The 23854-nt window shown below is 38.0% G+C and overlaps 2 protein-coding genes across 3 annotated transcripts; both read right to left on the reverse strand.

Moving 5' to 3' along the window:
* Nucleotides 1-6: 6 nt before the first annotated feature.
* On the reverse strand, nucleotides 7-7906 carry c22h11orf65 (chromosome 22 C11orf65 homolog). Of its 2 annotated transcripts, none has more exons than XM_026938079.3 (10): nucleotides 7811-7906; nucleotides 7320-7362; nucleotides 6043-6166; nucleotides 5834-5926; nucleotides 3768-3821; nucleotides 3464-3673; nucleotides 2688-2821; nucleotides 2385-2555; nucleotides 1166-1221; nucleotides 7-1068 (listed from the first exon to the last, which is right to left on the reverse strand). In XM_026938079.3, the coding sequence occupies exons 2-10, from the start codon at nucleotides 7343-7345 to the stop codon at nucleotides 1031-1033; spliced, it is 906 nt and encodes a 301-aa protein (XP_026793880.2). In that variant the 5' UTR covers nucleotides 7346-7362; nucleotides 7811-7906; the 3' UTR covers nucleotides 7-1030. The 2 variants fall into 2 exon arrangements, 1 of the variants encoding a protein (XP_026793880.2); XR_004576970.2 differs by having other exon boundaries at nucleotides 1004-1068; nucleotides 2282-2555.
* zmp:0000000991 (uncharacterized) lies at nucleotides 7422-23285 on the reverse strand. Its single transcript, XM_026938077.3, has 5 exons — nucleotides 22989-23285; nucleotides 18045-18115; nucleotides 16417-16603; nucleotides 14984-15035; nucleotides 7422-14728 (listed from the first exon to the last, which is right to left on the reverse strand). Exons 1-5 carry the CDS (start codon nucleotides 23096-23098, stop codon nucleotides 10124-10126), a joined length of 5025 nt encoding a protein of 1674 aa, XP_026793878.3. The 5' UTR covers nucleotides 23099-23285; the 3' UTR covers nucleotides 7422-10123.
* Between the last annotated feature and the right edge of the window lie 569 nt (nucleotides 23286-23854).

Below are 23854 nucleotides of genomic sequence, written 5' to 3' on the forward strand. Positions count from 1 at the left end.
CCTGTTTACAAAATTCTGTGAAGAACTGTCTGAAATGTATACAAATTCCTATCAAGAACACCAAAAAATGAAGCGATGGTAGCGAGGGGTCTGAAAAGAGACACCAAGGAAACAGCTACGGATGGAATAACTCACTTTTATTACTGTAAATATCGCCAAGAATTTCATACGGTGAAGTTTTCTGTGAAGAGACATTTACGGAAGGAGTCTCCAGTGTCAGCGCTTTGTGAGATGTAAAGCTGCGACTTCTTCAACACAGGAAATTCTTTAGGTTGGAAGGCTTTGTGATTTCCTGGTAACACGACAAGCTGCATGGAAGTGTGTGAATGGATGAACAATGGTGATCAGTGATTGGTTGTAGTGAGCAATGGTGGTCAGTGATTGGATGTCAGTGAACAATGGTGAACAGTGATTGGTTGTAGTGAACAATGGTGATCCGTGATTGGTTGTAGCGAACGACAGTGATCAGTGATTGGTTGTCAGTGAACAATGGTGATCCGTGATTGGTTGTAGCGAACGACAGTGATCAGTGATTGGTTGTCAGTGAACAATGGTGATCCGTGATTGGTTGTAGCGAACGACAGTGATCAGTGATTGGTTGTCAGTGAACAATGGTGATTGGTGATTGGTTGTAGTGAACAACAGTGATCCGTGATTGGTTGTCAGTGAACAATGGTGATCCGTGATTGGTTGTAGTGAACAACAGTGATCAGTGATTGGTTGTAGTGAACAACAGTGATCCGTGATTGGTTGTAGTGAACAACAGTGATCCGTGATTGGTTGTAGTGAACAATGGTGATCAGTGATTGGTTGTAGTGAACAACAGTGATCCGTGATTGGTTGTAGTGAACAACGGTGATCCGTGATTGGTTGTCAGTGAACAACAGTGATCAGTGAAAATAACAGTGTGCTCTCTTGTGGCTAATAGATAAGTGCTGATTGTATTGTATTGTATCACATGATGCTCTCTCAGATGACGCCTCTTGAGTAATCTGATTGATTCAGACTGGAGACATGAGCAGGGAGGACGCTACTGCTGTCCTGCGTGAGCTGGGAGAACTCCTGGGGCTACAAAGAGAGATGGAAGTGTCAGTAGTCACCAGCAGAGGCTGCTCTAAGACATCTAAAGAAATCTACAGAAACAAACAGAAACCACTGCCACTACCTTTCTGAAGCATTGAAGATTTACTGGTACCCACAATCTTCCATTCGTTTATATACCTGAGGAAATAAAAACACATTTATTTTCAAATGTAATGGTATTATACAGTCGAGTGCAAAAGTTTACACACCCCAGTGTTTCTGCATAGAAAATGCATCTCTGTTTATCATTTTATTTACTAAACACAGTGCTATGTTCATTTTAATTCATATTCAGCCTAAATACTACAGTAATTCAGCTCAAAGTTCAGAGACATAAATCACATGAATTGTTGAATCTGATTGGTCAGAAGGTGTTGATTAATTTTCTATAACAGCAGCTCTGGCAGGAGTTTTGGCTGTAATTCAAATAACAGGATTGTATTAATGTGCTCATTCTAATATATTATCATTTCTATAATAACAGCTTACACGGGGACTAGTACAGCGGATGCTTACCGTAATCTAAGAATAATAATAAGCATGTTATTTAAGAAAAACATATAGTCAGTGACATGGTGAGGTTTTTTATAAAGAGATGTTTATTTAGCTTTTTTTTTTTGGAAGGAGTCTCCACTATCAGCACTTTGCAGTTTCAATGCAAAAAGCTACAAAAGAAAGTGAAGGAACGACTGTTTAGAACGACTGGTTAGGAACGACTGTTTATAGCTGTTATAACATAAATGACAACAGAAACTTTCCACAACATTTAATGCAACTATAAACTGATAAAAAGTATATTTTGGTAATACATTAGCGTTTCTGTTGTAATAGCTCTAAAACCAAAATTATTATTTTGGTTATTTAATGAAGACAAATTTATAATCCTTGATATAGTGAAATTTTCTGTGAAAAGATGTTTATTTAACATTTATAGAAGGAGTCTCCAGTGTCAGAGCTTTGTAAGAGCCAGAGGTAAAACTGTGACTTTAAGTGAAATTCTTTAGAATGGAGGGCTTTGTGGTTTCTCAGTAACAAGACAAACTTCATTTTTTTGACTTTAAGAGAGAGAAAAAAGAAAGGATGGCTGGAGAAGTACATTGTTTCACGACATTCCAGAACATTAAATATGAATATAATGTGTCGTTCTTTCATGAATAAAAGAGTTGTTAGCACACATCATTTTAAATATTTCACTTACACTGAGTGTTTTGTTGGTTTCGTTGTTTTTTAAATTGCTGTAGATATTTACATTCAACTATATATAATGCATTTTGTCCATGTATGAATCATAGGTGAATTACTCATCAAAGTTGAGGGCACTGGTCCACTCGATCAGCTCGTCTACCTCCCAGTCCGTAATGGTGCCGGGTCCAGTCTGCTCGACTGCACACGTCATACCCTTAGCTGAATTCTCCACCAGCACAGCTGTGTCTCTGTGCTGAGTGTGAGTGTGCAGAGCCCCTTCATCGTACCTGCACACCAGTGAACGTGTATCAACATTAGCACAAATGCTCAAATAATTACATAATAAAGCTTCAGGCTAAGCTGAACACACCACTAGGCTCACAGCTAGATGCAGCCATGCCATCTTGTGGTGCTCTCACATTTTTTTCATCCACTCAATTTTTCGGATCTTCTTCTTTCTCTTAGCGTCTTGCCGTCGAATGAGTTTGCAGTGGTGGAATTCAATCCTTTTGCAGTTTGTGTCTTGAGTGATGGGGTCTCCATGAAGACAAATCTTTCAACAGACACCATATATACACACACACACACACAATTAAAGGTGCAGTTAGCTAATTTTGGAAAAGTGGTAGATCTGGGCAGCTTTGATTCAGATGGAGGCAGAGCTGAATTCTGGGCAAGAAAAACAGAAGCTTTTGAAAAACAGACCTATTGCATTGTAATATTGTGAATTACAATATTTTAAAATATTTTTATATATTAATATTAATTAAATATTAATATATTTAAAAAATGACAGACTGCTCCTTTAATGGTTCCACACTTACATTCCTCACTATTACAATGTAATATTACATTCCTAGAAAAAAGGGTTAGGGTTAGGGTTAGGGTTAACTACAGGTCAATCCTGGTTGTGGAGAATCCCATGTCCTGCATATTTTAGTATTTTTCCTCATCTAACACACCTAATTCAACTCAGTAACTACGTTAATTAGCAGATTTGTTGGAACAGGTGTATTGGGAATAGGAAAAACACTACAATGTGCACAACAGGGGGGTTCTTCAGGACCAGGATTGAGAACCTGTGCATTAAAGAAATTTCATTTATGATCATTTAATTTACTATCCCTTCAGGAAGTTTCCTAATGTTTTATCTGACATATGTAACTAGCAGCATGTTATCAGAGCTCCGATCCACCTTGCCAGACAGCAGCCTCCAGCCGTTGTTCTCCACCCGATGGTACCAACCCGAACGATCATCCTGAACCAGCGGCACACCGTTATGGACCTGCTGTGCGACGGCTCTCTTCTGCCCGGCATGTGTGTAGTCCTTGGGGCTGTTGGCACACATGTCCACTATCGGTCGGTGTGTGAAGATTTTATAGTAGATGTTTGGGGGAAAGCTGGTCTGGAAAGAAAGAGTAAGTCAGGGATTGGGGAAAGTAATCTTCTGGAATGCAGTTTTGTCAGAAAAATCTGGATACAGATAAACTCTAACTTACTCCACCAAGTCTGAATCGTATGTAGACTCCTGAAGCAGCATCCAAAATATCAGCCTACAACAAAACATCACTATAAGTCAGGCCTATAAATGGAAAAATTGAAGTGATAACGTGCGCAGTGGGAAGAGCATTTGAAAGTTGATACTTTTGGGTAGCAGGTTTTTCTGCTTTAGCGTACCTCCTTTCACGAGAAAACAGGCTGAAATGCAATACTGAAATGCGATCCTTTAATAACAAGCATAAAGTGCGCTCTATTGTATAACAGATTACTTGTGTAAAATTGCATACTACAAATGTACGTCACATTATGCATCATTTTGCATTCCTGGGAATATATAGAAGCTCCATTATACAGCATGCTATATATACTGTACAAAAAATGTTGGCACCCCAATACAATCTTAGATGTTTACTTTGGAATATTTGCATTATTGTGTCAGCAAAAAAGAGTGATTTTTAGATTTCCAAACATCAATTTTCTAAGAAAATGTAATGTTACAGAGATATTGTTGTATATTGTTAAAGATAAGGCAGAGTGGGTTCGATGCTGAGCACAGATTAGTGTTTGCACGATCTCCCTGTGGCTGCGTGGGATTCTTCCGGGTTCTCAGATTTCCTCCCACCTCCTAAAACCATGCCAGTATGTGGATTGGCTAAGATTAATTGCCCATAGTGTGTGAATATGAGTGTCTAAGGTGCTCTGTGATAGACTGGTGTCGCATTAGGAGTGTATTCCAGATCCATCGCAACCCTGACCAGGATAAAGCATTTACTGAATGAATTAAATTAACATGAAAAATAATAGAACATTTCTCAGATTTAAAAAAAGAAAATTACAACATAAAAACACCAAATTAGAAAAGAGCCAAATTTTGCATGACAGCAGCAGCTGGTTATTCCCGATGCTTGGAACAATCAGCTTTTGCTTTCCATTTTAAACTGCTCCACAGTGAACCTGAGAGAAAGCTAGTTGCATTAAATGTAGATTTGATTCGTTTTTTTTTTAGTTCTTTTTTGATATTTAACACCTGATTTTGAAAGCATTTTTGGTTATATATGTATTAAAGTCTTTTGCACAGAATTGTGACAAGCATATTCTTACAGAATAGTGTATTTACATTACAAGAGAGATGCCATACAACAGCTTTCCATCAACATATTGCATTTTAGTTTCACATTTTACCTGTACGTTCATCACAGTTTTTACAGAACCAGCACATGCAAAGATGCATTAAAATACATAATGGAAATTATACTATTGTGTAATTGTGTAAATAATTATATGTATTGTGACTCATTCAGTGACTTTCATTCTAATCAGGGTCATGGTGAATCTGGGGTCTATCCTGGGAACACTGGACATGAGGCGGGAGGGAATACACCCTGGATGGGATGCCAGTCATTAAGCCTGACGTGTATTTGTAATATTCAATTATAAAAAGATGATTATCTCATAGATAACAGATCACATCTTAAAAGCAACGTCTGTTTCCATTTATGTATATGCTAGGTAAGGAATAAAACATCTTTACCTTATCGGAAAATAATAAATGACTCCAAAACTGATTATATTCCTATAACAGTACATCCCAAAGAGTGTTTTATTCCTCTAATCTGACTTATTTTTATTTACTAAAGAACACGTCATACTTTTTATCCATTTATAGTTACATTTAATGCTGTGGAATGTCTGAAATACAAGTTCCTATTATCATTTTTGCTGAGCAACCACTACATGTGAACTCCTCTGTCCTTTCATGTGAATTTCTTGTGTCGGAAATCGCTGACACTGGAAACTCGTTCCATAAATGTTAAATCAATGTCTCCTCCTTACAGAAACCATTTTTTGTCAAAGCATCTGCCAAGTCCCTGAGGTGTTATTATAGAAACAATAAGGTATTAGAACCAGAGCATTAATATAAACCTGTAATTTGCTGCTGTTGTCAGAGCTGCTGTCATAGAATATTAATCAACACTTTCTGACCAATCATAATCGAATATTCAGCAGCACTGTGGTAAAAATATTTCATTTGTATTTAACTGTAAAATGTTTCCAGTTGTATTACCTCTCTGGGGTTGACATATTTAAGCAGGAGACGTGGATCACCTTGATTTCTGAAGTTCACGAGATTCTTGAAGTATTTGAAAACAACAATGTTCTAAGAAAGACAATAACACAAACACACACACACACACACACACATCCTGGTTTGGTGATACTGGAAGCATACTGAGGAAGTAAAATGCAGGTGTGTGTTATGTGAAAGCCACCAACAGCGTGCTTCCTCCATGTTCTTTGGATGACTCTGGCTGCCCGGTCATACAAACGGTCCTGTGTTGACATCGGCACTGTATCTTCCACCTCTTCAGCCCGCATAGGTGGAGAGAAAGTGAAAGCTCTGTGGTATAAACAAAACAGTCTGAGACTCGTCTTCTATTGTGACTCACTGATCTTCACTGAAGATGATCATTCTCTGTATTCCCTTTGCAGTAAGATTATGAAATGAATGTAATTAAGGCTACTCTCTTTCTATCTGATAAGCCAGGACAAGCTCCAGATTAGTTCATGGCAAATTTGAATCTGGCAAGTCATGTATTTTCAATCTTCATAAAACAGTTGATCTAAGAGAGAATAAAATATATAAAATATCAGAGAAGAAATTTCTGCCAGTGTGTTACTCATCATATTCTTTCATTAGGTAATAAAATCTAACATATGACTACTATCCATATCAGTCCAACAACCTTTAACTTAATTCTGGCTTAGAACTCACAGTTAAGTAGGGATTAAAATGTGACAGGGCGTGCTGTTATAGGAAAATAATCATCAACAGGGTGGTATGATGAAGAGGAGTTACTGTTCCCACCCAAAGTGTTTTATTCCTTTTATACCACAGCAATTTGCAATTTTTCAATTTTTGTATGAATTGAAGAATGACACAACTTTTTAATCTGTTCATAGTTACATTTAATGTGGGAATTTTCATGAAATGTAACATTATAGCAGCTGTAAACAGTCGCTCCCTCACCAGCCACTCTTTTTTTCTCAAATGCAAAAAGTGCAGCTTGTCATTTTTCCAATAAACTACAAAAGTGCAAAGACTTTACCGTGTCCGCTATCTTAAACGTACAGCTTTACCTCTGATAGTTACAAAGCACTGACACTGGAGACTCCTTCCGTAAATGTTAAATAAATGCCTCCTTACGTAAAGCTTTAGCATATCAACAATTACACTTTTTTTGTGTTTATACAAAGAATTTGCCGTACAAGTCAATGAGTATGTTGTTATTGTAGAAACGATAATGTATTAGAAAGAGTGTGTTATTATTAACTGTCCAACCAAACAGAATCGAGAATTCAGAAATCAACACTTTCCAACCAAACAGAATCGAGAATTCAACAGCGCTGTGGTCCGTGAAAATATTTGAACATGAATAATAACATAACAACTGAAAAACAGTTCAGGTTGAATGAAAATAAGATTACATATTTGATCTTATCATTGAGGTGATGACTTGAGAAATATTAAATTAGTCATTACTTCTACATACCTGCTAAGTAGATATGAGCATTTCATCTTTTCCTTCTTCGTGCCTGTATGAACGCGACCATGACATTAAAATACAAATCAAACCAAAGAGATGGAAACAACGTAAAGGAAAATCTTTAAATTTTTTATTACATCATAATCGTAACAGTGCCGATTACTAAAAACGAACAACAATAACACAAATGCAAAAGTACATTCCACGTATCATTCCTACACTTCATTTTAAAAGTTTGAAAAAATAGAAAATATTTATTAAAAGGTTATATTAGGTTCTTAGATGTGTAAACAAATGGAAGAAATTAAACATGTTATAAAGAATATACTATTTAAATGTTAAATAAGTACAAATATAAGGCATCGCTATTTATTGCACAGCACAGCAGCACGCATCCAGCTTCAAACACAGAGAAAATATAAGAAAATATAAAATAAGTGTACAAATACACCTTCAGTTTAATAAGGAGGATTAAAAAAAAATATATATCTCACTACCTTTATGTGATAATCAGACACCAGGATCAGCAATCAAATTTAAGCGTCAAGCTGTTCAGTCCAATCTACACCCTTCTCCATGCAAGTAAGCAGTACACAACGTCATACCGTGCATATAATTGCAATGATTTTCACTAATAGTTCTGCCAAACCCTCGTTTTCCACACGTGTACTGGAGGAGAACAAACAAATGTCACCAAAGCAACACAGCAACACAAGCTCACTGGTGGTGGTTAAGATAGCTTCTGAATGTACACACACACACACATACACACACACACACACACACACACACACACGCACACACGCACACACACACACACTCACACACACACAGCCTGTTTTTGATCTCAGGGCTGGCTTCATTAATGACATTCATGATGACTGAGTTACTGTTTGGACCTGCTCACCACTCCTTTCCCACAGGCTCAGCACAAAACTGTCTAATGTGGTGGGTGTGTAGCTTAAACTCTACAGTGAGGCCTTCACTTACAAAAATATTGTCCATTTGCGATGACGTTTAATAGTGACGTTAATACATTCCTAACTTACCAATACAAACAAGCCTCTATTTATTATCAGCGCTGGTATAGGACGGATTAGGGTATTGTAATGGCAGTTATTATGGCCACTTCTTTATTTAGCCTAATAAAGACTCATACATGTGCTTATTATTTATTGTATGTCATAAAGACATAGTTTGGTTCTAAAGTCTGATTGGCTGAGCTGGGTTGAATTTTATTTTATTGTTCTAATATGGACGTTCCACAACATTAAATATAACTATAATTGGTTAAAAAGCACGGCGTGTTGTTGATCAATAAATTAATTAAAAATTGTTGGCAAATTGCCATCGTGTCAGAGGAATAAAACACTGCAGGACGTGCTGTTAAAGGAAAATAATCCACTTCTGGGAGTTAACTGTTACCCCGCTTCGTATAATACACCACACCCCGTTGTTAGTTATTTTTATATAACAGCACACCCCCAAGTGATTTACTCCTTACTTATGGAGTACTGGATTACACTGAATAAACCATTTCACTGCATTCATCTGAACAAAATGAACTGTTTTTCTTGGATCATATCAAAGTTACAATTTATAAAAACACCCACAGGGAAAATGTGGTTTGTTGAAACCATGTTCACATTTTCCTACTGCAGGCTTCTGCAATGTCATAACCAATACTGCAAAAAATTAACAAACAATATGTTGTGCAATCCTAAAATTTCAAACTGTAGTTCATCTATGTAGTGACACACAGAATTTCATATGTGTTTAGTTTGTCCTGTTTGCATTAAATTAACACATACTATGTTATTTTAGAAAATATTTTCTAGGATTTATTACCAACTTCCTTTCAAGCTCTATTAATTCCAAGACAAAACTCACAGCAGGAGTGAGTGATATGTTGATATCGCAATGAATTATATCAAAATATATTTTTCTGTAAGTATCATGCTTATTGGCAGTTCTGACTTAAAAATCAGGAGGAAGATAAAGTAGCAAGGAGCTGATTAAACATTAAAATAGATCTTTGTCATCTTATTTTTCCGCATTAAAAATTTCTTTGTTTTGAAAATTGTGTTGAAATTTAAACCAATCTTATAAAACGACTTCTAGTACTTCATGTCTTGCTTTGTTAGCAAAATCTCAGCAAAAAAAAATACTGTTGTAAAAAATGTCAAGTATCGTGATACGATTTTTTTAGTTATATTTAATTTATCCTAGTTGAGGAAGCACTCTAATATTTGTTCTGTGGTTCCAAAAAAAATATCTTGCTTTCACCTTTTCTGCTAATACTAAAATGATTTATCATTTACACTACCAGTGCTATCTGCTTGAAGGAATGACGCAATAAGAAGGGCAAACTGTGTGCAACGATTAAAAAAAAAAAGCTACATATCTTATAAAACACACCACCTAAATATCATCTGTGATCCTACAGTGCATAAACTGTCATGATTGATTATCAATAACAATCTCAAACTGAAAATGGGTTCAAACATGGCACTTGGGTCGAAGCAATTAACCATGCCAGGGCAAGCTTAAACAGGAGCATGTACAAGTGCTTCAGTTTGTTGATTTCACATTGATTTTCATCACATTACATTCACTAGTTTCATCATGACGGAGATGTTTTTTTTTTATGATTTCTAAGTGTCTGTGGAAAGACATATTATGACATTGTTATTGTGTTTTGTTCCTGAGGGAGACTGATCAAAGTGCACAAATACAAAACATTGGCATTCAAAAACCATAACCACACAAATAACATGCGCAACTTCATTCACGACACGCAATATTATCCACTAAAGTTCTGTTTCTTTCTCATCGTCGTCATCACTGTTGAGATAGTATTCATCATCAGTAGTGGTCTCTGAACCTGACTCCTCAAAAGCAGACAACATGGACTTGTAGTTCCTAGAAGGCAAAAGTCCACGAGGAGACAAGCTATCTGGCGAGGTCCTGTTGCTAGCTGAAGAGGGGCTGGGGATTTGGGATATACGTCGAGTGTGCAGCGGAGAAGGGGGTGGTGTTGGATCTGCTTCCATATCCCATGGGAATGAGAAAGCCTCCAGGTTATCTGGGCTCCTGAGATGGCCCTCTGTTGCTAACCATCCTGTAGGTCCCTTATAAGAAATATGGCCACTGGAAGCTGTGACATCATTCTCAGGTGAACCGACTGGACTGTTGATACTTGAATGCTGGCTCTTGGTTACAAAGCTGTCCAAGCTGCTCAAGTCGCTGATGCTGCCTTGCCTCGATCCTGTCGAGATTCGTCCAGGACCTGACGGACGCCCTGAGACTACACTGCTAACCGAGACAGACCGTCTATGCTGCAGTCCATACTTGAGATCAGCACAGGGAGAAGACACCACCACCCCTGTCGAGTTCTGTCCCCCAACTTTTACAATGTTGTCTGGTTTAGCAACATTCTCAGGCTCAGCAAGAGAGGTGTTATTTCTATTTGTTAGGACATCGTTGAAAAACACGTTATTATGTTCATCTTCTGAAGAACATTCAAATGGAGAAAGCTTCGGAGACGGGCCAAGTCTGGATCTTTTGCCTGGAGGCAGTGTGGTATAGCAGTTGATATTATCAGGCTTAGGCCAGTTAGGGCTAGGGGGTCTAGCCAGGAATCGATTTCTGCTTTCCTCCATTAGTCTTTCGTGATCATCCATATTTGGCGAGTTGTCTTGTTTTTCATGTCTGAAACTTAACGGGTCAGAAGAGTTGCAAGATTCTACAGCAAAGGTGATTTGGGTATTTGGGGAGGTGGGAGATTTCAAAGTTTGACTCACAGAAAGCTTCTGCTCTAACTTCCTCTTGGTTTCAGAAGTTGCAATGTCTAACAGCATCTCATTTTTAGTCTTTCTTCTAACTGTTAGGTCATCCATTTGGTCTAGTTTCCTACTTCTTTCTGGAGCTTTAATGTCTGAAACTTTTTCAGGTTTAGTCTGTGTCCTAACTGTCAGATCATCCATTTGGTCTAGATTCCTTGTTATTTCTCGAGCCTTGAGGTCTGAAACCTTTTCAGGTTTAGTCTGTGTCCTAACTGTCAGATCATCCATTTGGACTAGTTTCCTACTTTTTTCTGAAGCTTTGATGTCTGAAACCTTTTCAGGTTTAGTCTGTGTCCTAACTGTCAGATCATCCATTTGGTCTAGTTTCCTACTTATTTCTGAAGCCTTGATGTCTGAAACCTTTTCAGGTTTAGTCTGTGTCCTAACTGTCAGATCATCCATTTGGTCTAGTTTCCTACTTATTTCTGAAGCCTTGATGTCTAAAACCTCTTCAGGTTTAGTCTGTCTCCTAACTGTCAGATCATCACTTTCTTTTTCCTTCTTAATGCTTTCATAAGCCTTAACATTTGAAGCTTCCTCCTTTTTAGTCTTTCTCCTACTTGTCGTGTCACTGTCTTCTGAAAATTTGCCACCAAATGTTAGTCTCAAACGATTTAACACCTGGTCCACTCTCTTGGTGGTTTTAAGTCCTGTCATCTCACCCTTTCTAACAGCCAAACCCTCTTTATCTGCAGATGGAGATGACGCCAGAACATTATCTTTCTTACCTCTTAATGAGAAGAGGCTCCTCTTTGAGTTAGCACTCTGACTTGCCTGGAATGCCCCATTTGTTTGTAAGATTTCTGATACTCCTCTTTTTTGCACCGCCTCGCTAACTGGGGATGTCCCTAGTGGCACAGAGAGCTCTTTGGAATTCAACCTGTCAGTTGCATAAGTGTTACTTTTGTCATCCTTAGACAAAAATATACCATTAAGTCCCTCATGAGGGATAATTTTAATGACAGGGTCAGTCTGTTTTGGGTGTGTAGCATCTAGGATTAAGGTGTTAGTTTGACAGCCTGGGAACTTTGAATCTGTTGAGCTTTCTGAGATGTCATCTTGACAGACGGAAACTGTTTTCGCTGTAAACTGGATATCAGTAGAACCCACTGGCTCTCCCAGTGGTGATTTCTTTTGACTCAGTCGGTCTCTGAGGACAGAAGTATAAGATCTTTTCTCAGCCTTAGGAGACTTAGCATCTACTGGTGAACTATCGTAAGAAAAAGATCTACCGTGCTGGTGCGTCACAGGTGGAGAGGAAAGGCTGTTAACTGCTGCTCTTGTAGAGATGAGCGTGGAGTAAGGGGATTTACTAAGACGAGACACTGATCTACTGCCAGTTTCAGGTTGCAGAGATTGTGGTGCACTGGTGGACCTGCAGTCAGGATTCAAAAGTGGATCACGTGATTCAACTGGGCTTAAGTCAAAAGTGAACCATAGGTTTCTTGAATTATTATCCTCTTCTTGTATTTGCTTTAGAGATGAGGTTTGAGGACTAGGAGAGCTCAGTGCTGGTGGACTTGTTTCCCTTAGGTATTTGTAGATGCTTGGAGTACAAACTCTTCTGGGCTTAAACTCAGATGGGGATAAAGGGCTCGACTGACCTAAAGGGCTTTGATTTAATTCCTTTGACTGCCTCTTAGAGTTCAGATAGTTTGACCATAATTGAGATGGGCTTGTTCCTTCTATAGAAGAATCTTTCCGAGGTGAGAAGCTAAGACTCTCTGTAAATGTTCTCATCCCTATAGAGTTCACTGGGCTTAATGAAGGCTTATCAAAACCGCTTGAGTTCTTAATGATGTTTTGGTCAGCCTGAGTCAGGGGAGCAGGAGTTAAACTGCCAGAGGGATTGGTGGCAATTGACTGGATTGCGCTGGGGCTAGGTTTGCTGTTTATAGTGCTGGACTTATTCGATTTTATCATATTGTTGATACTGTTAGACCGCACAGAAGTGCCTGGTCCAAGATTTGTGCTCGTCATTGATATCTTGCTGATCTGTCTCTTAAGTATGCTATCAGAATTCAAGTTTGAGGGAATTTGTGGGAAAACAAATCGACTATTTGCATTTTCCTTTGGAGAAATCCAAGCAGATCCTTCTGGGAACTTACTATTTGAATCCTGCAAATTTTTATTGTCAGTGATGCGCCGGTCAACTGCTCTATGATCCTGAACAGATCTGAGGGTCTCTGATTGGTTGAATCTTGTTGCATAGTTTGAAGACAGCCTTTCCCTTGTTGTATCATTTGTAGCAGGAGGAGTTCTGTTGACCATGTCAAAATCCCCCGTGATTAAATATCGCTGCTTCCTTGATGAGTCCATCTCTCCCCATTCTGGGGAGAATGGTTTGGGTTTGTGTGTACCTGAGAGATGTTCAGGAGATGCAAGAATAGTTTTTGTCACAAGTGTCTCTTTGGCTGGATCGTTTGGGGAAACCAGGTTGGGTTGTGGTTGGGAAATCCTCAATATGCTTTTACTAGGTAAATTTAGAGAGCTGATGGATGCAGATAACTGCTTCTCCATTTGAAAAGACTCAGGACTGGGTTTTCTTGAGTTCAACCTCCTAGAAGACAAAAGCAAAGTGCTTGTCGTTGGCCTAGACCTTAGTGAAGAGAAGGACTCTCCATGATCCACTGACTGTGTCGTCCTTCTGTAGTCACTAAGTTGAAGGGACAAGGTGGACCTAGGCACCTCACTGGAGTCCACTGACACATGAATAGGGTTGCCAAATTCTGTTGTTTGGTCCATGGCATGCCTGTTCATTCTCAAAGAACTGTTTTTCAAAAACTGTTTTTCCGATTCTGAGAGATGTGAGAAGCTTTCATTTTGCCATTCAACAGAGCTCTTGCTGGTTCCTGCTGATCCCCTGAGCCTACTACTGAAGTCGTTGACTGGTTCACCCCATGCCTGTATCTGTTGGAGGGGAAATTGCTGTTGCTGTTCATTCTGACTCGAAGCAGCCAGGTTCATATTTTGCGCAATATCTGGTCCAACATCGCTAAAGCCTCGCTTGTGTCTCCTAAGGCGCCCGCTCCAATGAGGAGCAAGAACGGAGACTAAGGTAGAAGTAAACATTGTGGCAGTGGAACTGATCAAATCTGATTTCAGATTTTTACCATAAGGAAAAGCTGGGAATGAGGGCAGCGATAAGGTCTGGTTTATTGCTCTGGGAGAACATGCACAGACATGGCAGTCAGAGTCGGCCTTTGAACCAGTATCCTCTCTAAAAGGGATTAGATTACTGTGAGAAAGCGTTCCTTCCGCATTCTGTCCTAGAGGGTCATTAACTCCTGATTGTCCCTCTACACTTTCAATCTCGGTGATTCGTAGCTCTGTCACGTGCTCACAGCCTGAGGATTGTCGCTGTGTGCAGTTTTTTGCAGGCTGACCTTGATCACAGAGGGCTAAGCCACGCTGTATACCATCCGAGGGTCTATGACTGGATATGTCATGCTCATGGTTTCCCCATGAATAGATGGTATCATCATTTTGTGATTTCGACACATCCTCATCTTTAGTTGTTGTACCAGTTGACTCTCTTAACGTGGCGACTAGGAAATCCTTTTCACCAAACTGTTGAAAAAAAAAAAAAAACATAGGAAGTATGAGAATACCTAAGGTTTGTACATGAAAAATGTGCATTCTACTGTTTAAAAAAGTTGCCTTAAGCTCAACATAGCAATCATTCTGGTGGAATTACAAATATTACAAAGATGCCAAAGAGCTTTTGCAAATGCATTAAGGGATATTTAACTGATTTAACTGAGCTGTTTGTGGATTCTGCATTTACATCTCAAAGAAATCAGATCTTTAGGGGTAAATGCTTACCTCTTGATGTTGTACATCAGCTACCCTTGTTTCTGCATCAGATTTCGTGTGCCTGTATAGAAAATAACAGTTTACTAATACAACGCGTGACAATTTAGCACACAGTCAAACACTCCAAAATTATTGGTAACCTTCAAGAGTATGGGCAAATCTTATTTTCTAAAATGAAAATAAATATTATAAACAGTCCAAAAACTGAAGAAACTACTTACCTTTGCTTTAATAAAGATCATTCTCAAAATAATATTTTAAAAATAATGCGATTCGGTGGGTCATTGATGCATTTGGGCTGTTCTGATCTTGTGAAGACTGATGGCATGAAGTGGCAGAATATTTTATCTCAAAATATTTATTCAATATTAATTGGGGCTACAAATAATTTTGAAATTAGGTTTTGAAGATCTTATTGCATGTGTTATTCATTTTTGCACATTTTCTTAAAGGTGTGAATAATTGAGTGAATAAGTTGACAGTATAACACTGTATAACACACAGACATTCAGAACATTCACTGTATTTCTGAAATTTACTTGAACTGCCCATTCTTTTGCCTGGGAAAAAAGGCTATAAAACATAGCTCTGCTGCACAGCTGAATGCTTCACATTTTCTGCTTGGGCCAGAGCTCAGCAGTGTTCTCAGGCTTGCAAATGTGCAGCAAGTCAACTGGGCCAAACAAGATGAGCCACATTCCGCCCTTTCTCTCTCCGACTAAGTATTATAGAAGTAAACACTCTGTACACGACCAACAAGCAGGGAGGGGTCAGGGCTTAAAGTCTTGTCTGTGCTACCTATCGCAGACACACACACGTGTTTACACTTGCACACAACATTTTAATGCTGCTGTGGGCCTCGGCTCGCATGCCCGCTTGGTCTTTGCGGCCACAGATAGCAAGGCAGAGTCAGCTCTGATTCAGCTAAGTAAACGTTCTCAGTTCATATTTCACATTTTAATGGTGAGTTTTAACATGTTCATGAAATGCTGCCACACCCTCTTACCTCACTGTGCCCTGGTTAATAACTCCTAACACTGCATGTAAGCAAAACAGTGCTTCTATAGACTCAGGAATACACACCTACACACCCATTAGGGCATGACGTGCTTCTATATAAGGTCAGATTCAGCGTACATCCAACGAGATCTCTAAATGGCACCTTCGACTCCAACAGGAGTTCTGTGATTGACACATAATAATAAAAAACCTTGTGGCATAACAAACGCATCAATAGGCAGAAAGCATGAATGCACTTAATTGTCTTACACAATTTACTAAGTGGGAGAGGTCCACACGCAGTTAAAAGCTAAATCGGGTGCGGCATGAGTGCCTGAGTTAATCATTATCACGGTTGCCTGGATATGAAGCACAGCTCTTATGATGTAGCATGTAAAAAGGTCAAAAAGTTAAAAGAGAAAGTTAAAGTTACTCAGACTCACAGATCATTACTTCTCAGCTTTGTAGCAATGCGGATGTTTGTCCTGTAATTGTCTCTCCTAGTAGATGGGAACCTCAGTGAGAAGAATGACGTGAAGCAGAGCTGACCACGACACTCGTCCTGATTCTCCGGAGTGCTGCCCCACTCCCCTTTGCTCTTCAGAAGTGTCCTCCGCCTGATGTGCAGATCTTATGAGCAACAACATGGACAAGAATTTAGATTTACAAATGTGATCTAGTACAAAGTCAATGAAAGCCCGGAGTCTCTGTGTCATATAGCCAGGTGGTCTGTTTTTTTTTTTTTATCTGGTGGACCAGCAACTTTATTAATGTTATACAGGGTGTCCCTTAAGACCAGCATCATGCAAAACAAAGCTTTTATTTACAGAACTTGCTGGATATGTCCATCATAATTTTTCACAATACACAAATTCCTATGAGTGGAATTATTTGAATTCGTTCTTCCTTGCTCAGACACATCATGGTCTGTAAAAATACAACCCTATGATGCTGGACTTATGGGACACCCTGTCATTGTAAAATAATTACTGTATAAGTAAACAAGTATTGTATACTTATTACAGTTATAAGCTTACATGTATGTGCAAAAGTTTGCACCCCCCCATGCTTTCTGAGTTAATAAAAGTAAAATTTACTTCTATTTTTAAATGGAATTTGTTCCAAATTTCTATTTAAACATGAAATGTGGTATATCACTGAACAAGACGTCAATTCTAATTTCCAATCCTACAGAAAAAGTGACAGATTTTACACTGAGAGGATCCAACAGCTATTGAGAGAACATGGAAAAGGTTGCATGCAGTTATAAATGCAAAGTAATTATAATATATATATAATTCATTCTTAACGAGGCATGCAAATGTTTGCAGTGCTATTACTTTTTTATAGTAATTGAATTTAAAACGTATATTAATTAATGTCAATGTAAGTCTAACTGCAAATGTAATAAAACTAGGAAAAGTGTAGGATAAAAATTGCTTTGATTGTGCATTTCTAAATATTTTGTGACTTTCTGTGGAAAGTCCAGGATTAAATACTTGAATAACCCTAACCAAATAAATAAAATTATATGTTGCTAGTACATGTTTGCCTTATATTTGAATAGTTGATTAAATAATAACCTGTGCTGCGATCTTAAGGGAGGTCTGTGGATTGTTAGTTTCCACTGGACAAAGTGCTGAGCTGCAAATATGTTTGAGGAACTCTGGTTTAAATGTATTATTTAAGAAAAAAAAAAGAGTAAATCACTTTAAAATCAGATACAAATGAATATGAATATGTGAGGAGCACTCAGAATATCTGTGTACCTCTGTCTGTTTTTTTTTAAATCCTTACTGAAGAAGATAATTATGATTAATTACCAGATGATTGCACAGAAAGGACATTTGCCTTATTTTGTGCCATTTTGTGCTGCATGTACCTGCAGCAAACTGAATACAAGCCACAAGCTTTAATGGATTACAGGAACATCTACGTCTGAGATGGCACATTAAAGTTTCTTAGTGATTTCAGAAATGAGATATAAATCCTACAAACCACAGCTGTTCTTTTTCACCCTGTATTAAACACACACTGACTCAACGTGTTGGAATCGAATCAGTTTGCTTACCCTTAATGGTTTGGATGCACTCAGTCGACGCTCTGGTGATACATTTCTTCCCTCTTGCTTCCTGGAAACCCCTGCAAATGCAATACAGCCTCCATAAGCAATACGCCACACACGAGTGTTTCATCCAACAAACGTACAAGCTCCAGATGTGGAACTATTTTGGTTGTATGTCATCTCTAGGATCCACTCCCTTCCCTCCATGGCAGTAAACAGATACACCCAGAGCAACTGGTTCATCACAATGACATAACACACATACCTAACCATAAACAGCCATGAAATTGTATATGTGCATGAACACTGTATTTTTCCTGCACATCTACAATTTCTTGGCTGTTTATGATTTACGAAATGATATGAGACGCCATCGTAACGTGTTTATAATGTGAGTGGTGCAACTGGTCACGTAATCTGCTACAACGTATCAGAAACTCAAACACGTACATTAACCTGTGAACTTGGAAGAACAAGTCAGATTGGTGACCAGATATTCCAGAATCCAAAACAGGTCTGAGTGCGATTATAGAGATATAATTACATAAAAATGCTTATTAGTAGAATACATATTTTTCATTTGGCAAATTTGTTTTACGTAGAAGTTGCTGCACACACACACTTATAGCAACAGGTTACAGTTCTGACATACTGCACAGAAATAAACACAAATCAGCTACAAAGAGAGCCGATGCCATCTACATGAAACACAGAGCATCTGACTTGCATGTATTTCATCATATTCAAAATTCTGCCTGCTAGCAGATAAAGTCTGGGACAGATTTCCCCTACTGAGCTACTCGTTAGACAAAAGGTTGTTTTGTAATTGCTTATAAAGCAATATTGGGTTTGAGGAGGGCATTATATAGATTTATACCACAGTGTTGTTGAATTCACAAATCTGACTGGTCAGAAGGTGTTGATTAATTTTCTATAAAAGCAGCTCGGACAGTGGTTCTGTCTGTAATTCAAATCACACGTTTCTATAGTAACAACCCATTCACATGGGACTATAGCGTAAGATCCATACAATCCAAGGTTAATGATATGTTAGATATTTATTCAACATTTACGGAAGGAGTCTCCAGTGTCAGTGCTTTGTAACAGTAAAAGAAGCAGTAAATAACAGTCACAATACATTTTCCTCCACAGGAAAGTCTTCAGGATAGAGGAACTTGTCACATTCTCTGTAACATGGTAAGCTACAGGTTTTCTTTGTTGTTGCTGTTGAAGTTTTTATTATTTATTTATTTATTTTTTTAAATAAAAGTGAGGCTGGTGAGCAAACAACTGTTTATAGCTGTTATGATGTAAGTGATAACAGCAACTAACTTGTCTAGTGGACATTCCATAACATTGATTGTACCTATAAATGGTTTAAAAGCACAATGTCATTTAATAATAATAATAATAATAATAATAATAATAATAATAATGATAAATTTAAAAAAAAAATCACAATTGCTGGCAAATTGCTGTGGTGTAAGAGGAATAAAACACTTCAGGGTGCGCTGTTATAGGAAGACAGTAACTCTGCTTCATCACACCACCCTGTCATTGATTATTTTCCTGTAAAGGCATAACACAGAGTGTTTTATTGCTTACGAAAATATTATTATTAGTCAGCAATGTAAAAGTAAAAGCAAAGTGAAATATGGAACAAATAATCTGTTTCTGAGAATAACTATGGACACCTAAAACAAAGCTGTACTGTCCCAGAAAATACTGGACGTCCAGTCATCTTAATGCTGAGATTTCATGAACCTAAAAGAAGTACAAATAATACTAGCTTGAATCTAAATGCCATTTTTATTAACAGTTAACAACTGTGGGCTCCATGAAGCACAGCCAGGAGGTCTGTGAATTCTTTCCTGATTACAGCTGTATTAAAAAATTACAACAATTATCATAGTTTTCAAATTTATTATTAAGGTCCTGCAGTCCTTATTAGCCTATTTGACAGCGGTGTCTCTTGTATGGCTTTAATCCAAACCTCAATAACCTAAAAACAAGTAGTCCTGGACTGAATGTTATCTTTAATGACACTTTTAATCAAAATGCTCTCTGAGCAGAATGTTCAAGAATTTAAAAAAGGCTCTAATAAATAGCCAAAATATTAAATTGAGCCCATTATTTGAATTGGAGGATTGTGTAAAAAGTAAATCTGTACTTATGGAGTCTGCAGATCTTTTCAGTTTAAAGTTAAAGGGGATCCCGGCTGCACAAAGATTGAGAAACCTTCTGTAAAATAAACATGTGTGGAGATTATAATGGGATCTGTAGAATTCTGAAAAAGAGTTTTAAACACAGGAAGCTAAGACTTAAAAAGAAAAAGACAAAAGGTGGTTTCGAGTGCAGGGAATCAAAATTGAATGCAAATGTGTCCTGAGAAGGATAGGATATCTACGGGATATCACTTAGGATATCTATGTATCTGAAAAAAACGGATGATTTTAAATCTCTTTATTAATACTGCAGATGGAATATCATTATTTTGCATCAGTGCTAATTATATAACATCTAATTTCAAAGTTTGCAGAAAAGATTATTTGCTTATTTTGTCCTGGTTTGTTGCATGTGTGTAAACGGACGTCACTGAAATGAACTATTTTTGAGACTAAATCAAGACCCCTAAAAACTTACAGATGGAATTTTGTGGCATGAAATCTTCCTGTACACAAGAACACACCATGCATGTGGCAACACACACACACACACATACGCACACACCACCCACATGGTCTGACCTAAATCTGAGAAAACACTGCACAGGTCTAACTAATCCTGCCATTACATTGAGCTAAGTGTTTGCTGAGGATCACGCTTAGTTGTCAGTTATTCCACATCAGGGTGTTGCTAGTCTGAGATAAATCAGTCATTTTCAATTATTTACAAATGCATTACAACACTGCATTGTTCAGCATGTAGTTCAGTGGTCACACACATTTACATCACATCATGTGACATTTCCTAAGTGACACTAAGAAACAAAAGGCAACAAAACGGCTGTGCTTATGCATTGTCCTAGGACAAGGATCAGATTGACAGCCTCAAGCTCTTGCACACACTCTGGCATGGTTAATAGTTTTGTAGGCAGTGTAAACGCCCACACGGGTTGCCAGATTGATCAGTGTTCCTCTCTAGTGGCATGGCAAATATGCTGAAGATATCCTGGGGCTGATACGCAGAACAGATTATCAGCTATCACTGTCATCAGAATTGTGCAATATAACGTACAGCATAGGAGCAAGATAAAAACAGGTCAAAAATAGGAAATATAAAACTATCAGAGGTAAATATAAGTGGTGGTAAAAAAATTTTTTTAAGTAAATATACTCAGTAAATGTACATATTTAAAGGAGGTACGGTTTCGGGCATTGTGATCGCCTGACAGTCAGTGTTAAAACTAGGGCTGGGCAATATGACAAAAATATCATATTCTGATTCTCGAAGGCATTTCTACGATACACAATATGTATCACGATAATATACATTTCCTCACAATCTGCCAGCAATAGTGTAGTGTTGCATTTTTACATAAATGATACTTCACTTAATGTCTACAAAAATAAATGTTTTTTTATTTTACATAAATGATACTTCACTCAATGTCTACAAAAATAAATGTTTTTAATTTTTTTTTATATTTTAAAGTACAGTTTTTAATTAATAAAATCTCTGAAAACACTGAATAGAAAGAAAAAAGTTAAATCTGTAAAAATTTGAACGTTTATAAATTTTAAGGATTATGTACAAAATTTTAACACCACATCAGCTGCATCTTGTCATTTTGTAATTCAATCTATTTAAAAAGAAGACCACAATATCATAGACATGTGTATTGTGACATAATTGATCATGATATGGATATTATATCATCATATCTCTCAGCCTTTATTAAAATCCTTCCCAAAATAACTACACTACAGTCAACACTCTCAGAAATAAAGGTACCAAACTGTACTTTCCTCGCCGTTAGAATGGTACCATCAGTGAGACGTCTTTAGTACCTTTAGTACATAAGACCTGGGAAGGTGCATGTGATGTACATTTAATTAGCGTAAAGCTTTAAAGCGTAAAGCATCAGTGGTCCTTAAATATGTATAAAAGTAAAGATACACACTGAAGGTACAGATGTGCTCTTGATGATATTTTAAACTGTGTGATACCTCACTTCATGTAAAGATGATCAGCGTACATTTATGTCTGGTAGTGTCTATATTTCCTGTTTTTATGACATATTTATCTTGTAATATGTTGCACGTTACATTGCACGTTACATCTGCAAACATTTGTCTTTATGTTTATTTATTTGTGTTTATTTTCTACTGCAGAATCAGTGTAAAGGAGCAATCTAACAATTTGATTGTCCAAGCTGTCTGTGGGTAGAAGACCAGTTCTTGAAGCAAATCTGGCAACCCACTATGTCCAGCACCACTTTCTTTTTCCTGTAGCAATTCCACAGAAGAAGAAAGCGTCATATTTCGAAGGGAGAACTTTTATACCAAATCATTAAAGACTGATATGAATGTAGGCCTATCTGAATTTCCATGGCAAAGTAAACTTGTGTTTTAATGTCACAAACCATGCAGTTACTAATGCAGTTACTAAAAACACAGCTACATAAAAAGAGGGGGGGGGGAGTATTATGTAAGGTATTTTACAGAGTCCTTTGGTTTCTAAACGCTGTCTAAATCCGAATTCATGGAACTGCACGAGATCCTGAGCTCGTACCCCAGCAGTGAGTGAGCTGCATTAAACACAAGCAGCATGTCGCTGATCTGAACCATCAGCTCCACACTCCACCAGCTCCACACTCCACCAACCAGCTCCACACTCCACCAGCTCCACACTCCACCAATCAGCTCCACACTCCACCAACCAGCTCCACACTCCACCAGCTCCACACTCCATCAGCTCCACACTCCAAGTGCATGAAAACCAACTCACCCCGCGGTCTCTCTCTCCGGTGATGAGTTTTCCACAGACGCACTCCCTCGCTCGGTGTTCACGTTGCTCTGACAGCAGTCTGACTTCACACCCGAAGCAAGTGTTGACATTCTAACCGAGACTTGCCGTACTCGTTCAGTTTCCTCCCGTTAACGAGCCACGGGAGAGTCGCGATCATTATGAGTCGGCTCCCTTGAATCGACTCTTTTGAGTGAGTCGATTCGCGCAGCAGGAACCAAAAGTGCTTCTTTTTTCATTGTAATAAATTGATCCTTTTCATGTGCATGTGTTTAGCTGGAAAATCAGTGTCACGACATGAATATATTTAAAGGTCACATCTGTAGAATATCAGATTTATTCCTTAGTATTAGTATATAAATAACTGCCACAATATGTCATTGATTCTAAGTGTAAATATTGTCGTAGACAGACTCGTATCACACTTTTTTAGCCATTAAAACACAGTTTGTTCCACAATACACTGCACTAGAAGCGTACACTCAACGAGCCGCCATCGTTGAGTCGGTTCCTTTGAATCGACTCTTTTGAGTGAGTCGATTCGGGCAGCAGGAAGAGAGGTGCCTTTTTTATTATCTAAATTGGCCCTGATCTATGGCATCATGTGCACGTGTTTAGGTGGAAATTCAGTGGCACGACCTAAAGATTACTTCAGAAGCATATCAGATTTATTCCTTAGCACTAGTACTTAATAAACTGCCGCATTATTTCATTGATTCTTAGTGTAAATATTGTCGTAACCAGACTCTTATCACACTTCTTTAGCCAAACACAGGTTGTTACACAAGGTGCCGCGCTTGACGCAGACAGGTTACGTAATATTTCTGGATGGTGAACCGAAAGATTCA

This window comes from Pangasianodon hypophthalmus, chromosome 22, assembly GCF_027358585.1.
Source record: "Pangasianodon hypophthalmus isolate fPanHyp1 chromosome 22, fPanHyp1.pri, whole genome shotgun sequence".
NCBI lineage: Eukaryota > Metazoa > Chordata > Actinopteri > Siluriformes > Pangasiidae > Pangasianodon > Pangasianodon hypophthalmus.

Bases quoted from the DNA above. Each gene is read 5' to 3' on its own strand.
- c22h11orf65 (XM_026938079.3), bottom strand. From the start codon at position 7,345: ATGAAATGCTCATATCTACTTAGCAG. The intron at 3,822-5,833 runs GTAATACAACTG...GTTTTGTTGTAG, and splicing joins AATATGTCAACCCCAGAGAG to GCTGATATTTTGGATGCTGC. The intron at 2,556-2,687 runs GTGAGAGCACCA...ACTGGTGTGCAG, and splicing joins ATTGAGTGGATGAAAAAAAT to GTACGATGAAGGGGCTCTGC.
- zmp:0000000991 (XM_026938077.3), bottom strand. From the start codon at position 23,098: ATGTCAACACTTGCTTCGGGTGTGAAGTCAGACTGCTGTCAGAGCAAC. The intron at 16,604-18,044 runs GTAAGCAAACTG...GTTGCTCATAAG, and splicing joins GTGCATCCAAACCATTAAGG to ATCTGCACATCAGGCGGAGG. The intron at 14,729-14,983 runs GTAAGCATTTAC...TTTTTTCAACAG, and splicing joins CTGATGTACAACATCAAGAG to TTTGGTGAAAAGGATTTCCT.